Genomic DNA, 19472 nt, shown 5'->3' on the forward strand with positions numbered 1-19472 from the left:
GGGGGGGGGGGGGGGGGGATGTTTGTTGCGTGAGATTATGAGCATAAATTGCGTATTGATTAAGGTGGGAGAAATGAGATTAATGAGAGTAATTATAGAAATACGGAAGAGAGAGAGTGGATTAGTGGAAATACGCGTATAAAAAGCACTTATTCAGTTTTTTTTTTTTTTTTTCAACAAAAGAAAAAAAGAAAAAAAGAAAAAAATGGGGCATCCGAATCATGAAGACAGACTGTTTCTCTTCTTCACTGCTTCTTCTTCTTCTTCTTCTTCTTCTTCATCACCCCAAATCACGGGCCGTACAATCTCTCACTCTCTCCTCTAGGGTTTCGCTGCGCTTCTCTTACTTTCCTGCTCTTTCTTCTCCGACAATTTCTGCGGTACTGTCTGTCTCTGTCTTTCTATCTCATTTTCATTTTATTGTTCTTTTCTCCGATGCTTAATTCTTCTTCAATGCCTGATTTGCTTTGTTTCTTCTAGTTATGTACTTGTTTGTACATTATCTGATCTACGAGGTTGGATGCTTCTGCTGGATTCATTTTTGTTTGCTTTTTTTTAAAAATTTGAGCCGATTGATCTGGTTTGGTTTTCATTCTGTTGAAATTTGGGGGAGTTGGCTTGTTTTTGGTCAAATTGCGTGAAGAATGTGGATTGAAATGGTGTACGGCATGAGGAGTGTCTTTTTTCTTTATGGAGATTCTCTTGTTTGGTGCTTGTGTGTCTGTTTCTTGTATATATTGGTTGATCGGAATTTGAAGGAGGATTTGATGGTGTTTGTTTCGTGATTTTCTGGTTTTTTCCCGAGTTAGTAAGCTCTTGGAAATGGCGGTGATGTAGTTTTTGAGGAAAGTTTGATTCGGCCTCTAGTCTGGCGTTTCTAATTTAGATAAAATAAATGTTTCTGCTTAATTATTTTGGACGAATTTTAGTGTACCGGACGCACTTTGGTTTGGACATGACCGGTCAACTATTTGGTTCTGTGGGTGTTAGCTCAAGCATCATCTTTATTGCTGGTCGTGTCGAGCTCTAGAATTTCGTTAACCACCTTCTAAGGGAGGTTTTCATTCCACTCTGACGTAGACCGCCGCTGAGTTGATATATCACGAGGACGATACTTCCTGATTTTGAATAGCTGGCTGCAGGAAGTGCATTGCTTTGTAACATTAAGATATTGAAAACTGCTCACCAGAAAGATTGGAGGCTTTAAGAAGTTTAACCTTTTATTAATGCCTTCATCGTAGGCTCCTGGCAAACAACGATCTACGTTTTATTATCTAAATGACACAGTCTCGTTTTGTTGTTTCTATTTCACCATTGGCAACAGCCTTTTCTTATGAATAGTATTTATCCTATTCTAATGGTTAGATATTGTTTTTCTATGCAGGAAATTACGTTATCTGACCCATTGGAGACGTACTGCTCAGTATATGTATATTTTCTGTACCACTATGTACTGGGTGAAACATTTCATGTATGATTGTTGAATTAAAATGAACATTGGGAAGTGTGGTTTAAAACTTAGCATATTTAGTGTATGATATAATGGAAGCTACTAGATGTTGGTTTAAGAAGTTCAAATCCAAAGACAATCCAAAGCCCCCTACAAATAAGGAGAGTACAGGCAATGCAAGAGATGCATCCAGAGCACCAACCAGTGAAGAGGTACCCTCCAATGTCACCAAGCAGAAGGTTGCAGCTGCCAAACAGTATATAGAAAACCACTACAAGAAGCAAATGAAGAGCTTGGAAGAAAGGAGGGAGAGGTTGGTCTTCTGTTTTTTTATAGTTGTGTGGTCAGCCAAATTTTATTTTTCTATAGTATTCTCTCCTCCTCCTCCCTCTCTCTGTCTGCTGCATTTCCATCTTCATGTCAAGTACTTTGTAACATGCTAGAACTGATTGGCTTGGGTGCTAGTATTATTTGCTCAATCTTGTTCATCCAATGATTGAAGCCTTTGCCACCTTGGCTGTTCAGTTAATCTTCTATGTACTTGTTGATTTTTCATACCTTGGAGTAAAGTTTTCACTGCTTTCTCTGTAGACGCCATGTACTAGAAAAGAAGTTGGCTGATGCTGAGGTCTCTCAAGAAGAGCAAAGCAACCTGCTTAAGCATCTAGAGAAGAAGGAAACAGAGTATATGCGTCTTCAGAGGCATAAAATGGGTGCTGATGATTTTGAGCCACTAACAATGATAGGGAGGGGTGCTTTTGGAGAGGTATGAATTCTTTCTTTTACATGTAAGTTTATCTTTTCTTACGTGATCGTACGGCTGCTAATGGCTAGCGGTTAAATTTTGATGGCACTGTTATCAACTTTGCTTTGAATTCTAGTAGTTCTGCAGAAAAAAGAAAAGGATAAAATGTTAATAGCTGGTGCAGGTCAAAGTGAACGATAATACCTTTTCATGTACATCATATTTCTTTTTATCTATTTCGTTGATGCATCTTCCCCACTTAAGGTTCCTTTTGGCTTTGGGATAGTTGGCAGTGAGATCTTTCTTGTAGTTTCCATTTGCCTTATTGTTTGAAGATATACGAGCAATAGATGAAGTTAACATATGTTCAACATTCTTTGCATGTTTAACTGGATTTCTTGTTCAAAGATCAATAAGGAAAGAAGCTCATGGATGAACTGGCTATCATATACTCTTGTGCAGAGAGAGTGAATAAATGGCCTTTCAAGTATTTGGACAGAGGGGGCGAGGCAAACCATTAGATTGTAGTATGTTAACCGGCTATTCATTCACTGATACACATTTCCTTTTTTTATTGAGATACAGGTTAGAGTTTGTCGGGAGAAAGCTACTGGCCATGTATATGCCATGAAGAAGCTTAAGAAATCAGAGATGCTTCGAAGAGGCCAGGTATGCTTACATTAGCATTACAGACACTATATGGTTTTAGTCAGTATTTTGTTGAATGTGTATTATTTGACTATAGGTTGAGCATGTGAAAGCTGAAAGGAATCTATTGGCGGAGGTTGACAGTAATTGTATTGTAAAGTTGTACTGCTCTTTCCAAGATGAAGAGTATTTATATCTTATTATGGAATACTTACCTGGTGGAGATATGATGACTTTGTTGATGAGGAAAGATACTCTTACAGAAGATGAGGCTCGATTTTATGTTGGTGAAACAGTTTTAGCTATCGAGTCAATCCATAAACATAATTATATTCATAGGTTAATATTTCCTGCTTACTTTGTTCTTTAATTGATAAACTTCATTGCATTGTGTTCATGGTGGGCACATGTATGGTTATTGGGAGTAACGCTTATTTCCTGTGCCCTTTGCAGAGATATCAAACCTGATAACTTGCTTCTTGACAAGGATGGCCATATGAAATTATCAGATTTTGGATTATGTAAACCGTTAGATTGTAGTAACCTCCAAGAAAAAGATTTTTCCCAGGGAAGTAACCTTAGTGGTGCTCTTCAAAGTGATGGGCGTCCTGTGGCATCAAAACGCACACAGCAGGAACAACTACAGCATTGGCAAAGGAACAGGCGGATGCTTGTAAGTAGCTCAATATCCTGTATGGTAGATCCATAATTACTTTACATTAGTCACTTGTAAATTGGTGAACCAAAATTTTTCCTTTGCTTGATTCTGGTTTTCCTAGTCTTTTTTCTTCCTTAGTGAAGTTCTCATTTTGAACCTTTTACGACCACATATTGCCAAAAAATTTTATTTGACATTAAGGTGATTTCTGTTGCAGGCTTATTCTACAGTTGGAACGCCTGATTATATTGCTCCGGAAGTTCTGCTGAAGAAAGGATATGGAATGGAATGCGATTGGTTAGCATCTTTCTGCTTTATTTGGTTTATTTTTATATTTCAAGATAACCTTTCGATGATATTTTGCTAAATCAACTTCAGGTGGTCACTTGGTGCCATCATGTATGAAATGCTTGTGGGATTTCCACCGTTTTACTCAGATGAGCCTATGTCAACTTGTAGGAAGGTAATGTGGAACTAGTTTCAGATTTTGCTTTTGGTCCTTGATTTTTTAACATGAATGAAAGATCTTACGAAGTATGTAAGATGTATGTTGGTTTACATTTACTGGATGAGAATAGATTCGTGAAAGAATAAAAAAGAAAGCCAACGGAAATAAAACAGGCAGAAATTGGAATAGAACTTCTAATGTTAAGGTTTACTGAAATTGTTTTAGTATCTGAATATAAACGAGAAGCTTAATATTAATGTTATTAACTCAGCCTATAATGAAAATTAATTTTTGATTGGTACATGACTCTAGTTATGTAGTGAAGCAAAATGTCAGAAAAAAATTAAAATGGACTAGAAGAATGGATAAATGGGAAGGCGTCCTCTACCATTGTTTAAAATAATGTTATTGTGGACTGACGAGTCTAATTATTATTATGGATAGAATTTATGTCAGGATTATTGTGAACTCGAAGTAAATAATAATTGTTAGATTGAGGAGAATAATTTTCAATCCTTCATTGTTAATCCTTGTAATCAAAGCCTTAACTTTCTTTTTTTATTACCTAGAGCCTGGATACTGGCAACCTTATGATGGTCGGGGTCTTAAAGGGACATGGTGTAATTTTGGATTTAGCATCTCTAATTGTGTAGTTTAGTTAACTATTTTGGAATTGACTCTTGTGGTTTGATACTCTTTTCTCAGTCGTGACTAATTCTCTCTTTAACCTATGGTGCAGATAGTTAATTGGAAAACTCATTTGAAATTTCCAGAAGAAGCAAAACTCTCTCCAGAAGCGAAGGATCTAATTAGTAAACTCTTATGCAATGTTGAACAAAGGCTTGGGACCAAGGGTGCAGATGAAATAAAGGTGTTGTGTGGTGTGTTCTGTTCTAAATGTTGATCAACAATTCACAAATTGAGTTCCTAAAATAGAGTGATAGTTAAATTATTGGTTGATTTGGCTTGTTATTTATAGGCACACCCATGGTTCAAGGGCATCGAGTGGGACAAGTTGTATCAAATGAAAGCTGCATTTATTCCTGAGGTCAATGATGAACTGGATACTCAAAATTTTGAGAAGTTTGAAGAGGTACACCAGTAATTCATTTTCTGTATCTATAGCAGAACTGCTTCTGGTACCCTTGTGTTAACTTCTTCTATCCATTATGGATGGTGTTATAGACTGAAAACTCAATTCAGACGTCATCAAAATCAGGTCCATGGAGAAAGGTTAGTTTGTCACACGCCTGATAATTTATCATTGGTTTCTTGAGAACAATTGGAATTGGGTTTTAATTTTACGTGGACACAAGTGTTTTCTGTGGCCATTGTATAACTTGCATCTAAAATTTTCTAATATATTGGATCGTAGGCTCTTTTTTCTTCTGTGTCTTATTCTATCAAATTCGTTTTTGGGGAGCTAGCTGAAGTTGATAAGATTTCTGGGTTTTTTTTTAGACTCTAGTCTATTTTTAAAATTAATAACCAGATGGTCCTGACTGTTTGTTGGAATTGGAACGGCAGGATATTCTTAACAACTAGAACTATTCTTTTTTATTCTTTTTGTTTGGGGAGGGGTGTTAGGCCAGGATCTTTAGATGACCTAGTTCTGTTTTAAAAGAAAAAGAAATCGGAATGACAGTTATATAATTCAGACAGACATTGACCTGCAAATCACTGATATATAGGACATTGCTAACTAATATGCTGCCTATTTGCTGATTTTTTTAATTGTTTAATGCAGATGCTGTCATCGAAAGATATTAACTTTGTGGGTTACACGTACAAGAACTTTGAAATCATCGATGATAATCAATTGCCTGGAATCGGTATCTCTGCCCCCACTTATTTCAATACGAATGAAAATTTTTCAACAGATATCTATTCTTTTTTCTCCCTCTCACTACCCATAAACCAAAGAACAGTACGTTTGCTTCATTACCCTTGGAGTAATGCCAAGGCAATGTAGGTTCTTTCATTGGTTGTCTTGGTTACTCATTGCAACTTTCCTTCGCATTTTTTTTGGGGGGAAAATGCTGTAGTTTAGTCGAGTTATACGTGTGGAAAGGTAGATTATGTTGTCAAATGGAAGATGGTTCCTTCATTTCTTGCGTTCTTGTTTGTCCATAATGCCTTAGTATGTATATTATTATCTTAGTTCTCTAATTTATGATCGGGATCAATTTTACGACACAATAATATATTGTATAATGTTAAAATAAATGTTTGTTTAGTTCATACGTAACTAAATGCTGCTACACACGAAAAGCACTCCCTTCTCTTAGATTGGAAATATTGTCTTTTACAACATCCATTTCCATGGCCCTTTTTTAAGCATCTTACCTGACATGTCTGCGGCTTTTATTAACAGCTGAATTGAAGAAGAAGAGCACAAAATCTAAAAGACCTTCCATCAAATCTCTTTTCGGTAATTTTCAAGCCCTTAAGAAATCTTCATTTTCTGGTTGCTGCTATTCCATTATTTGTTCTTAAATTTTCTTTTTATGCTTTCTGTTAAGATTGCCCCATTCAGATCTTCCTTCGTTAATGTCTTTTAAGTTATTGCTTTGATCTATAACTGCAGAAAACGAATCTGCAATGGCGACCAATCAACAACCTGTTCAAGGCAGCTTTTTGAAACTCTTGCCTCCCCAACTAGAAGTTCCTGAGAAACCGATGAGTGCCAATGGGAAGCATTCATGATTTCGGCCCATCGTCGGGGTTACTTCCAAAGACCGATCACGTGCTCTTTGGTGAGAAAACTACCCTTTTGTTTAACTGCTTCTTTGCATATTTGGGTAAATTTTGGACAGGAGGTTTTAGAGAGGGAGGGCAAAGGCCTAATAATCTGTTGGGAGTGAGAAAAGACAATCAAATCAAACATTGGCTCATGGATCGTCTGTTTTCCATTAGTCTCTGTAAAATATTTCCTTTCCTTTCCTTTCCTTTCCATTGGAGGTATAGGAGGTTGTTCTTTCCAAAACTCAAACTCATGACTTGTTAATTCTTTTTCTTTTATTTATTTCCATCCAACCCCTCTTTCGTGCAAGATGCAAAGCTTCCTTTGTTCAATTCTAGAATTACTGGTCTTGTAATTAACTTACTGTTGTTGTTGTTGTTGATAGTTATATCATTTTACACATGGAAATTTTAGATTCATATTAACATGTTCCAAGTTGTGTGTGTTTTTCTTCTCTTTTCTCTCTCTACAAAGCTTAACTCACTTCATTCGGTGTATCTTCTAAACCTTCATTCTGCCCTCTGTGCCTGGTTAAATTTTGCTATTACCCTCCAAATTTTGACGAGAAATATCCTGAATGCGTTAGGTTAGGCTCATATTCTTTTTTGTCTCCAACTTTTAGGAAAGTAACAATTTAGTGTTCGAATTGTTAGTTTGTAATGATTTGGTTTCATTGTTTTTAATTCTGTAATAATTTATTTTTTGAATTTTTGAATTTATTTTAAAAATGAATTATTTAAATAAACTAATGTTTAGTTGACATATTTTAATTATTATGTCATCATTCCATTACGTACAAGGGGAGTCTTAACATGTCATTTTTGGAAAATAAATTAAAGTATTAAGGTCCACCCGTGTTAGTTTTAAAAATATAAAACTTTACTTTATCCTTTGTTGTTTTAATATTAGTTGGCATTTGAGTGAAAATCGAGAATGTCTTGAAATCAATTTTTTTAAGCCTACACGAATGAATTCGTCTATTTAAAAATTTTCAACATGAGATTTCATTCGTTTATTTAAAAATAATTTTAAAAATTTCGAACATGACATATCAACTAATATTTTTTCAAAAAAAGTTTGAAAATTATAGTCCCCACCCCCAAATAATGTTACGATTGAATTTTATGTATTTATTTATTTTAATATTGTCTGTTTGAAACTAATTAAAAAATGAATAATTTTAAGAAGACTTAAATTATAAATTAAAAAAATTCCTAAATTAAATATTAAAAAACTTTTAAAAGTAAATTGGAAATAGAAATTCATCAATACAATTACTAACATGTGTTTTAAATGGATAGAACCTCCAAATTTTATGATTATAAATTGACATCTGACCTAATTTTGAAATAAAATAAAATTTAAAACCAAAAGTAACCATTGAAATTAGATGAAAAGAGAGAGAGAAAGTGTCATTATCAAATAAATTTTAAAAATGTTTGAATTTGGTATGCCATCTTAGGATAAGACAAGGACTAAATCTACTCTCATTCATATCTCCCTAATTACTTTTATTTCAAATTAGAAAGTATATAATTATATAAATTTACCCTTTTAAATGTTTTTTTTAATAAAATAAAACCCTTAAAAAAAAAAGGCTTTAATTGATAATATATTAGGTTTTCTTCGACCATCATTATCCTATCTACCTATTTTGAAAAAAAAAGAGATGACCGTGTTTTTGATCATATAGACCCTCCACAACAAGATGAGACAAAATAAACGTGCTCGTGTCTCCATCAAGACTATTTTATATATGGGTTACGAAAATAAAAAACTTTAAACTTTTCTCCGTTGAGAGTGTTTTTTAAAACTCTTCATAAAAAGATTATTCTTAAATTTTAAGAGTATGCCTTTCATGTCACACGATGATAAACCAGCTAATAACGTGCCCAAAAAGTTTTGATGCTTATGCCGTTGTTTGCTAACAATGGTGTGGAAATTATGAAATAAAATAATATATTATTGAATATCGTATTGTACCGGATATTGCAACAAGGATTAAGTAACAAGACGATATCCATTTTGGTTTAATTGAAACTGATATTGGTAGATTACTTGTCTCGTCCTCTTCGACCTGAGCCACTAAAGTCCACCTCGGTGGACATTTTCGATATCATGGATAGGATTAGAGGCCTACGAGCTCATTGTCCATACCTATTTTAAATTAATTCTATACTTCCATGCCCATTTATGAGAGTGACAAAATTTCAACATTTCAAGGTAAAGAATTAAGTTTTCAATTATATTGTTGACTATATGAACTATTTTTTTAAATATAGTTTTTTTTTTAGGGTATGGTATTTCATATTATAGAACATACTAATTTTAAAAAATTATAATATGATAATTTAATTATGAAATTTATATAATTAAATTATAATTCGATGTGACCTTAGATTATTTATATATCCCTCTTACTTATCTCAAAGAATAAACACAGACAGACATTATAGAGTTTATGGTAATCATATTGTTTAGAATTAGACAAAAAAAAAAAAATTATGACATAAAATAAATAATAAATAAACATATATATATATATATATATATAAAAAGAAAGAAAAATAAAAAGAAAACTACGTCATTATCAAATAAAATTTAAAATTATTGAATTTGAAATGACATTTATATTAAAAAAAAATAAAAACATTTCAATTTCCCTGTCATTTCCTATATAAATAAATTTATTTAAATTAAAAATAAATTAAAAAGAAAAAGGCTTTAAATGATGTGTGTAAAATAACTTTCAAGGCGTTGATTTTTGTCGAGCCACGTCATCATCCTATCCAAGAAAAATACATACTCAAACTATAGACAATCCACATTTTCAAAATTTATCAATATAAATAATTAAAATTAAAATAATACTATATTATAAAATGCATTATTGTTACAAAACCTAATCTTATTTGATAATATATATTATTATCTCAAAATTATTATTGATCCTAATTCTTGCCCGGTCGACATTGAGCCTATCCCCCACGTCCAACATGCCAAACAATAATTTATGTAAAAAACATATAGAAACATTTGATGTCTATGACGATTCCTGTTTGATTACTATCTCGGTCAGGGATAAAAATGTACACATAATTTTAAGGCTTAAGTATATATAATTGTGATATTTGAATAAAATACAAGCACGTGAATTAGAGATGTCATGAGACGGGACGAGGACGAAGAAGCTTGCCCAATCTCCACCCTCCTTTTTCACTCCCCGTCCTCGTAAAATTAGTGGAAATCGAGGCAAAGATCCCTCACAAAAATGCCGGGTTACCAACATAAAATTTTAGCGGTATTTTTATTTTAAAAAATGATTTTTTTTTCTGGTTATGTATTCCATTTACAATATAATTTTTATTATAAAAATATATAAAAAAAAAAAATCTAATATAATGGTGACAAACAAACAATATAATATACTATTTTACCAACATAAATTCTAATAAATTAAAATTTAATATTATAACAAAGAAATTTCAACGCATTTTTAACTTAAATATTACAATTATAATATATAAATAATAATATTTACAATCATTTTGACCAAAATTTTACAACTTTTGAGCTTATTAGATAAAATAAAGTACAATATGTAGAAATAAAATCATGAACCATAGGTAGAGAGTAAATAATAATAATAATAATAATAATTGCAAGACAAATAAAATATAAAAAAAAATGATTTATTATAATTTTTAATATATATATATAAGCGGTAACGGGGACGAGGTATATATTTTCCATTATCGATCCCGTTTATCAAATATAGAGAAATCTCTCCCCACTCCATCCCCCAATGGAATGAGAGTGATTATGAAAATATGACGTTTTAAAAAAATTATAATTATTACACGTACCAACAAAACACATTTTTATTTTCGGTAGTTTAAACATAGGAATTTCAAAATTAAGTATGTTTGACGTGGAGCGGACTATTTAAGAACCTCTTAATAATTTTTTGTAAAACATATAAGAGTAAGGACAAAACATGTAATTTTACTCGAGAGACGGGTAGATAGATAATATTGGTACCTAGCTGCTCCCTAATCGTGAACATAGGGCATCAGTAGAGTGGAAAAAGGTGAATTAATTTTGGAAAAATATATTAAAATTTTGAATTAAAATATGTTAAAGAAAAAACAGAAAATTAAATTTAGGCCGGTTTTGCAATTATTATTGCAATAAATAAATAAATAAAAAAGAATATTTTAGGGGGAAAATGATTTCACGCAGCGTAAATTTGGACACGTTTGGTGGTTCCCAACTAATATTTATTGGAATAAATAATTATTAAAAATAATAATAATAATAATAATAAAAAGAATTAATATTATTATTATATCATATTATGATCCAGCTTTTGGTGAATCAATTATCACTCACCGTACTTTCTCATCTATTTTATTTTCCTTCCTTTTTTTCTGTGCTTCTCCTTCCCTCCTTTTCCTCTTCTTCAATCACATCTCTCAAAATACCTTTCCCTTCTCTTCCGCAATATTCAATCTCTTCTTCAATCGCCATAAATCCCTTCACAATTCCTTTGACCTCTCTGTTTCCAACTCTTTCACTTCAATTTCTTTTTGATTCCTTGCTATGAACTACTGTATCACAGGGATTGGATTCTTTTCATCTTCTAAATTCCATCGTTTCCTCTTTTACTCATCTTTGCACTCTCTGACAATTCCGATTTAAACATCCTTTTCTTTCTCCTTTTCTGTTTACTTCCAGAAATTACACTATCTTGCTCTCCCCCCAAAAGACAGAAGAACCCTTTTTTGTTCGTTTTGGGGATTGGGGTTTTGCTTACTCACTAACTTCTGTTTCTTAGATTCTTCCTTCTCTACATATTTTCGGATTTTTTTTTTCAGAAAGTGAAATTTGAAGTATTTTCGGCGGTCTGGAGTTGGGTTTTTGAGCTTTTCTTTCTTTTATTTGAGGCTTGAAGGTTTTTCTTCATCGCCGTGTTTAATTCCAAGTTGGTGGATCTGAGATGGTGTTTGGAGATTGAAATCGTATCAAGGATCTAGGAATTGCGGATTGGTAGTTCAACTGTTCTTATACGGTTAGTGTTTTGGATTGGGCTTTGAGTTGTGGTGATAAAAGGGTTAATCGCGAGGGCTTTAATTCCATTCGAGCTAGATCATGGAGCATGTAATCGGTGGGAAGTTTAAGCTGGGCCGGAAGATTGGAAGCGGATCCTTCGGTGAACTGTATTTGGGTATGCTTATCTGGTGCTTTTGAGATGGATTTTATGGTTTTTGAGAAGCTCTGTAGTTAACATTGATATTGATCTGGATTGTTGTAGGTACTAATGTGCAAACTGAGGAGGAAGTGGCTGTTAAGCTGGTATGTAAATGATCTTCCCCTTCCCCTTCCCCTTCCTTCCTATATTTAGTTCATAACTTAATCATTACTATTTGACTCTGAACCGGTTCTAAGAAAGTCGAGGAATTTCGTATTGTTTGTTGACACGGACGGACGAAGTCAAGGAAAACCTCTGAAATTATTCAATATTGGACCTTGGACATATAAGAGTTCCGAATCAAATCTCTTTAGAAAGAAGATCTTTTGTTTGTTTGTCTCATGGTAGCCTGATAGTATGTTCATGAACTATTCTAGTACGTAACTCGAATTTGGAAGCCCCCTGTGCCTTAGGTTCCTCACTTGCTCCAAACTGGTTGAAGTTTATGGCAGTAAGCATAATGGGGAACGCGTTTGTATCTCTATATTCCTTAACAGTGATATATTTTCCTTGCAGGAATCTGTGAAAACCAAGCATCCTCAGCTTCACTATGAGTCAAAACTATATATGCTTCTTCAAGGAGGAAGTGTGTTTGTTTATCTCTCACTACTTCCCTATTGAGTTTGATTTTGATCTTGTTATTGTTATTCGTTTAGTTTAGTACGCGATCTGTGTGTGTAGCTTATATATTGTTCATTTTGTGAAGCTGGTATACCTCATCTCAAATGGTTTGGAGTTGAGGGTGAGTATAATGTTATGGTTATTGACCTCCTTGGGCCAAGCCTTGAAGATCTGTTCAACTACTGTAATAGGAAACTGTCCTTGAAAACAGTATTGATGCTTGCTGATCAGTTAGTAAGTATGCAGTTCTTGAAAGAAGGTTCAATTCAATAGGGTTATTAGGCTTATTATGTTCATTTGTTTCCTTAGATAAACAGAGTTGAGTACATGCACTCGCGGGGGTTCCTTCACCGCGACATAAAGCCTGACAACTTTCTAATGGGGTTGGGGCGGAAGGCTAACCAGGTATTTAATATTGTGTGTCCCATCTGTGTGTGCCGATTTATTTAGGCCTTTTCTTGAAGATCATACAGCAAAGTTCATTTAAGATGTGTTTGCTATGTGTTTTTGTTGGTAATTTTATAGTGTTGATAATTTTTTATTCTGTAAGCCACGATATAATTACAACTAAATAAGAGCTAGAAGGATGCTTTGATTCAGTCGGTAATTTAATTGTCACGACTCACATTCGATTGTTGAAGTTTTCTGTCTACCAACTTTCCCTACCTGACAATGAGAGGAGAAGCGTAAGGGGTTTATTGTGATCAGGATTCTAATTTCTCTTTGATTGATAAAGCCATATAGACCACTTAGCGTGAGTTCTTCCAATTTGGGATGCAAGAATGGATTGTTCTTGATTAGATTTTAAACAATTCAAATTAATCTTGCCCGTTGTGTTTTGGCTCTGTGTGAATGCGGTGTCTATGGGGCAATGAAAATTTGTTATTTAGAGCTCATGCACGATGACGTTTTCCTAAGAAGCCTGTTGGCTCATTATTGAACAGGTATATATTATCGATTATGGTCTTGCAAAAAAGTATCGGGATCTTCAAACACACAAGCATATACCATACAGGTATTTGAAAACTAGCATCTGATCAAAGTTGTTAGCTTCTTGCTTATCTGATAATTCAAGTGAGAAGCAAAGACGATAATACTGTCCGCGCATTTTCACCTTAATTACTTTCCATTTGGTTGGGTGAAAGTTTTTTTTTATCTGAGCATGCTAGCATCATTGTGCAGTACAACTTGTCTTTGCCAAAACTCCCTTGAATGAATCTATTTATTTCTTGGCAGAGAAAATAAGAATCTCACAGGAACAGCTCGCTATGCAAGTATTAATACCCATCTTGGAGTTGGTAATTGAGCTATTTACTCTTTGATTCATCCATTATGATATTCAATTCTTTGAAACCGTTCCGATATCTATTTAGTATATATTTTGTTTGTTTGCAGAGCAAAGCAGAAGGGACGATCTTGAATCTCTCGGCTATGTGCTTATGTATTTTCTCAGGGGAAGGTTTGATGCTTGTCTTGTGTACTCTCTATTCTTCTTTCTTTTTTAATCCAGTCTAAAATTTAATTTGTTATTTCAGCCTTCCCTGGCAGGGTTTGAGAGCAGGGACCAAAAAGCAAAAATATGATAAGATTAGTGAAAAGAAAATGCTCACTCCTATTGAGGTATTCCTACATTTCTTACTTAATCTGTTGAAGAGAAATAGAATAAATTACTGTTGTTCACCGAAAATGGGCGAACTATTGGCTATATTGGTCATCATGTTAGCTATATGTTTGAGCTATGGTGGCCATTTACTCAAGAATTAACTACCTTACAAGCTTTCTAGGCTGAATTTTGTATCAAACCATTGTCATAGCTCATGGTTATAAAGGAAAGAGATTTTATGTTATAAATGTTTAAACTCGACACGGGAGGCCTTCCATGTTTTTTTAGGTCCTCTGCAAATCTTTTCCAATGGAATTCACATCATACTTCCACTACTGCCGAGCCCTAAGATTTGAAGACAAACCAGATTATTCGTATCTGAAGAGGCTTTTTCGCGATCTTTTCATTAGAGAAGGTTAGTCCTATCCTAACGCCTACTCGAACTATTTGCAGTCACAGTTGAAGACCTTATGTTGTTGCATCCTCCTCCATTTTCAACTGAAGTTTCCATGAACTGTATCAAAAGTGGTGATAATGGGCATGACACTTGTAATTTTCGTTACAGGTTACCAATTTGACTACGTGTTTGACTGGACTATATTGAAATATCCCCAGATCGGCTCCAGTTCAAGGACTCGAGTATGTATCTAAATACTTTCCACGTTGTCAAGGGAAATGAGATGTAAAGCAAGAACTATATTTATTTACCTTGATAGTTTCTTATCTTAATGTTCTTATTCTTGTTTCTTTTCATGATTTGATCATCAGCAGCCAACTGGGAAAGCCGCTGTAAACCCTGGACCATCTGCTGAAAGAGTGGAGAGACCTTTAGGTATGTCCCTTATCCCTGCAAGGTATCGAAGTTTGTTTTAAAGCTCGCAAATGCTGATATTTCCTATTTCAACTAGTTGAACCATATGGTCGTGTCGAGGTCTTGTTGCACTTGGGTCGTTGATGTTCGACTGGATTGTCTATTTGTTCCTTTAAATTGTTTAGTTGAACATACTCTCTTTGAATGTCATTTAGTGGGACAAGATCTCCGCGATAAATTTTCGGGTGCCGTGGAGGCTTTTGCTAGAAGGAATGGCACTGGACATGGTCTACACAGTGATCACTCCAGACACAGATCCTCTGATGATGTGCCTTCCTCCAAGGATGTGGTGAGTTGAATCATCCACAAGAAAATCATATACTAGAATTCTTTGCCTTTGGTTGCTATCCAGTTATCTGGTAATATTATCTCCAGTTATAGTATTTCTCTACCTCCTCCAATATTGCAGCAACCGGATTCGGAAAGAGCACGGAGTTCTTCTCGACAAGGGAGTGCTTCTAAGAGACCTATCTTATCCAGCAGCCGGCCTAGCTCCTCTGGGGAGCCAAGTGAACTCCGCTCAAGCCGACTTTTCTCAAGCAGCAGTCGTCTGTCTGCTTCTACTCAACGAGTTGAGCCAAAATCATCCTTCCTCCGTTCTTCGGTTACAAAAGGCAGCCACGATGATGCCCTTCGAAGCTTTGAACTATTATCGATTGGCACCGGAAAGAAGAAATAAGAAGCAATCATCGGGTGAGGGAATGCATGCTTTCTCTGTTGTTCCCGTTGGATTGCATCAATATGATGATGATTTCTAACAATTGTATGGTGTCTTCATATTCATCTCTGGATTCCATCCTCAGGTATGGAACTTAAAAAAACTCTCTCCCACCTCCCCTGCCTCCCCCGACCCGCCCCCAGTATGTATATGTGCCTCTTCAGGGGTTCATATCAGTTTATATAAACCTTTTAGACCATGAAACAGAGAGAAATTAACAAAGCTCCGGGAAATTGTTGATACATTTGAGGCAGCTGTAACTGTAATAAGTACCTCTAGCATATTCATTCTTTCATGGTAAAGAGTTTCGACATGAACCCGGGAGACTTCGATGATAATGATGCAACGGATGGAGATGACTCCAGCGATGTTTTTTTTTGTTCTTGGATGATGAATAGAAAGAAACCTCAGCTTTAACTTTCTTGTGTTAATTATACATCTGCTGCTGCTACTGTTACTGTTTTCTTATGAGGATCTGATTTTCCAATGACTTTTACTTTCCCTTTCAATTTCAAATAATATGCCTGTAATGGGAAGAACAAATATTTGCCTTTATGGATGATAGTGTGCTTTCGAACAGTTCAAACGAGTTCATCCGATCTAATATTTTATTTTTACTCTTACACCATAAATAGGTGGAGATTCTTGTAGAACTCTGTAACTCACTAAGAGATATACAACAGGAAGGACTGAATAGACTGAATAGAATTTTTTAATGTTCGGTGATCTTACATGTGTTGATATCGATGATAACTGAATCATTTTATCAGGACGTATAAATTATGTAAATTTCATGAAAATTTTGATATTTCTTATTTTTGAAAAAAAAATCTAAAATGTTGAATGTTGATGATTCAAATTCTTCACCGCTACTGTTAGCTCGAAAGGAATGGTCCTACGTTTTAGCAACTCGAGTACGTTTTAGCAACTCGAGTGCAAATTTGGGAAGACATTAATGCTTTTGGCAACTTTATGGTCCGTCCTAACTCAAAAGTTCTTCATTAATAATCATTGTTTTAAATTCACAAACTTTTTGTATGATCAGCCCCTTCATTGTCTCACATCCTATCGATAAAAGAATAATTTTTGCAGTATTGTAATCATGCCCGTAAAGATGTCCGATATGAAAAAAAAAAAGATAACATAATATGTCGTTCCGTTATAGAGATTTTAATTGGCCAAGCCATCGCTAGAAAATATTATCTTCTTTAATTAGTTGCATATCACCGTTAACCTCATAATTTTAAAAGTTTTGTTCTCTTCTTCAATGAATGTTTTGTTCTCTTCTACAATCGCTGTGAGATCTCTGGAGAGAGAATGTCTGACTAACAACCCAAGTCTACCACTAGCAAATATGGTCCACTTTGACGCGTTACATATCGCCGTCAACCTCATTATTTAAAAACATGTATGTTAGATCTTATAAGGAATGTTTCGTTCTCCCCTCCAACCGATGTGAGATCTTAGGCTAACTCATTTCTTGAAAACAAAAATAAAATAGAGAAAACTTATGAAATCTTGAATTTTTAAACGGTGTAGTAATCTTCATTTTCTTTAAGCCTTTCTTAGTCATTCTATTTTCGGTATTACTCTTATTCGGATGTGACTCAGTTCATTCATATACTTTTCCTTTACTCGAGTGTCACATATATATACAAAATCAACCCAATTTAACTACTTGGCTTGACGTATTTCGAAGAAAAGTATTTGATGATTTCAACATTCATCTGTGACGTGACTATATTATTTACTTGTGTTAAAGTGTTTTAAGTGTAACAAAATTTGGTAATAAACCATTTTTCTTGCATCAAAATCAAAATTAGTTAATTTTTTTAGTTAACATATAAATTAAATTTTTTAACTCTAAATCTATGTCTATATAATTCTAACATTTAATTTATTTTTCTAATGTCAAGAATATTTCACATTCAATTTTCATAATTATCCAACCTAATAATTCGTTTATTAGTATTTTCAAATAAAGGTTCAGTTTTTTAAGCAACAGCCCCACCAGACCAACCACAGCCCTCTGAATCTCTGGGTTCTGGCGACCGACAGCAGTACAAGCCTGAGCCACTCAGCGCCCAACACCCACAGCCTTTCTCACGAGAAGCTCATCTCCTTTTGATCTTTGAGCTCCCAAATTGTAAGAATAAAAGAAGGTTTCTCCGTAGCGACAACGTACTTCCAGGAATTGCCACTCAAAACTCTCATTTATTGTAAGTGGGTCTCTCTCTTTCTATCCTGTTTTTCTTATTTGAATCTGGTAATTTTCACTTCCGTAACCTGTTTGATATAATGCCTCTGAGACACATTCCCATGTCTTTGAAAAACTAGTGGGGCTATGAATGCCCGCAACCTGTTTGATATAATGCCTCTGAGACACATTCCCATGTCTTTGAAAAACTAGTGGGGCTGTGCATGCCCGCAACCTGTTTGATATAATGCCTCTTAGAAAGAAAAAAAGAATATATAAAATTGGTGGGGCAATGCCTTCGAGAAAAACGTTCCCATCTCATTAAAACTAGTGGGACTGGGAGTGTGTCCATGGACATGTTTAATATAATGCCTCTAAGAAACAGTTCCATTATTTTGGGGTACTTGGTCGGTGTTGGTGACTCGAGAAACCTGTTTGATGTAATGCTTGTAAGAGACATTGTCATTTTGTTTATAAGAAAACCCAAAAAAACTAGTGGAGTTGTGGTTGTGGGTGATGGCCATAAACTTGTTCGATGTAATGTCTCTAAAGGACATTTTGTGAGATTTCACGTCTGTTGAAGAGGGAAACGAAACATTCTTGGTAAGAGCATAGAAACCTATTCCCAAAAAGATAGCGTTTTAAAATTGGTAGGCTGATAGCGGTACGTAACGGGCCAAAACGAACAATATCTGCTAGTGGTAGACTTTGCCTGTTACAAATGGTATTAGAGTTAGACATCGGGTGGTGTGTCAACGAGGACACTGGGCCTTTTAAGGGGTAGATTGTGAGATTCCACATCTCCGATGTTAACAAAACATTTCGTATAAGAGTGTGAAAAATTCTTCTTAATAGACTGTTTTAAAATCACGAGTTTGACGACGGTATGTAATAGATTAAAATGGATAATATCGACTAAAAGCGAACATGGACAATAACACATTTAATACACCCTTTTGGCTTTCTAGAATCAGTCCGGGAAAAATGGTGTTCAGTTCAAGATCATGAGGAAGTTATTTATATCAACTCCTGGTTCATTAATTGCATCAAAAGCTGGTGAAAATTGGGTGTTTTATTGGGGACAAAGGGAGGGGATAGGCGAAGGCCAACCCCACTGCATGCCCTATTAACTAGTCAGTAAATTGTCCTTAGTGCACAATAATTCCTTTCATTATTGTCTATTCAAGCTGTGTCATAATTTTCTTATTGATTATTTAGTATCTTATAAGAAAAGAAAAGACAATTTTATATTTTAATTTTTGATAAATTATTATTTTTGTTCCTGTGTAGAAAGCTAGAATTTAATCTGGTTTAATAAAATTTACGGCAGTTATTATTTATGATAATTTTATTAAATCATAAAGACTAAATTCTATTTATTTTTTATAATTTAAATTAAAAAAAAAATAGAGAAGGAAAATAAAAGGAAAATAAAAATCTTCTAACTCTTATAAAATTACATGAATTAGGGTTCAAGGTTCAGCAACCCACCCTGGAGGTATTAATGAATAGTAAAAAT

At 34.3% G+C, this 19472-nt stretch overlaps 2 protein-coding genes and 1 long non-coding RNA gene across 6 annotated transcripts in view; all 3 read left to right on the top strand.

Moving 5' to 3' along the window:
- LOC111494820 overlaps positions 1-8717 on the top strand; it is a 23439-nt gene extending 14722 nt beyond the window's left edge. Inside the window, exon 3 of the long non-coding RNA XR_002720240.1 lies at positions 8706-8717. This is a non-coding gene — a long non-coding RNA (uncharacterized LOC111494820). The remainder of the gene's footprint in view (positions 1-8705) is intronic.
- Positions 184-7124, top strand: LOC111494742 (serine/threonine-protein kinase tricorner-like). Of its 2 annotated transcripts, XM_023144717.1 has the most exons (14): positions 184-380; positions 1385-1763; positions 2042-2216; positions 2781-2864; positions 2941-3182; positions 3297-3516; positions 3719-3798; positions 3880-3964; positions 4689-4820; positions 4929-5042; positions 5135-5182; positions 5697-5781; positions 6324-6380; positions 6537-7122. In XM_023144717.1, the coding sequence occupies exons 2-14, from the start codon at positions 1543-1545 to the stop codon at positions 6653-6655; spliced, it is 1662 nt and encodes a 553-aa protein (XP_023000485.1). In that variant the 5' UTR covers positions 184-380; positions 1385-1542; the 3' UTR covers positions 6656-7122. The 2 variants fall into 2 exon arrangements, with proteins under 2 accessions (XP_023000485.1, XP_023000486.1); XM_023144718.1 differs by lacking the exon at positions 184-380 and having other exon boundaries at positions 1368-1763; positions 6537-7124.
- Positions 8718-11074: 2357 nt separating the features above from the next.
- On the top strand, positions 11075-16342 carry LOC111494752 (casein kinase 1-like protein 10). 3 transcript variants are annotated; one of them, XM_023144732.1, is made up of 15 exons: positions 11075-11919; positions 12007-12047; positions 12460-12529; positions 12650-12798; positions 12874-12969; positions 13509-13579; positions 13801-13862; positions 13960-14023; positions 14100-14184; positions 14456-14582; positions 14733-14806; positions 14936-14999; positions 15194-15327; positions 15448-15731; positions 15842-16342. In XM_023144732.1, the coding sequence occupies exons 1-14, from the start codon at positions 11844-11846 to the stop codon at positions 15715-15717; spliced, it is 1383 nt and encodes a 460-aa protein (XP_023000500.1). In that variant the 5' UTR covers positions 11075-11843; the 3' UTR covers positions 15718-15731; positions 15842-16342. The 3 variants fall into 3 exon arrangements, with proteins under 3 accessions (XP_023000500.1, XP_023000501.1, XP_023000502.1); XM_023144733.1 differs by having other exon boundaries at positions 11075-11763; positions 11841-11919; positions 15448-16342; XM_023144734.1 differs by having other exon boundaries at positions 14939-14999; positions 15448-16342.
- Positions 16343-19472: the final 3130 nt, after the last annotated feature.

Source organism: Cucurbita maxima, unplaced genomic scaffold (genome assembly GCF_002738345.1).
Source record: "Cucurbita maxima cultivar Rimu unplaced genomic scaffold, Cmax_1.0 Cma_Scf00020, whole genome shotgun sequence".
In the NCBI taxonomy this organism is placed as follows: Eukaryota; Viridiplantae; Streptophyta; class Magnoliopsida; order Cucurbitales; family Cucurbitaceae; genus Cucurbita; species Cucurbita maxima.

Bases quoted from the DNA above. Each gene is read 5' to 3' on its own strand.
- LOC111494742 (XM_023144717.1), top strand. From the start codon at position 1,543: ATGGAAGCTACTAGATGTTGGTTTAAGAAGTTCAAATCCAAAGACAAT. The intron at 1,764-2,041 runs GTTGGTCTTCTG...CTTTCTCTGTAG, and splicing joins TTGGAAGAAAGGAGGGAGAG to ACGCCATGTACTAGAAAAGA. The intron at 5,782-6,323 runs GTATCTCTGCCC...TTTTATTAACAG, and splicing joins TAATCAATTGCCTGGAATCG to CTGAATTGAAGAAGAAGAGC.
- LOC111494752 (XM_023144732.1), top strand. From the start codon at position 11,844: ATGGAGCATGTAATCGGTGGGAAGTTTAAGCTGGGCCGGAAGATTGGA. The intron at 12,799-12,873 runs GTAAGTATGCAG...TTGTTTCCTTAG, and splicing joins TGATGCTTGCTGATCAGTTA to ATAAACAGAGTTGAGTACAT. The intron at 15,000-15,193 runs GTATGTCCCTTA...AATGTCATTTAG, and splicing joins AAGAGTGGAGAGACCTTTAG to TGGGACAAGATCTCCGCGAT.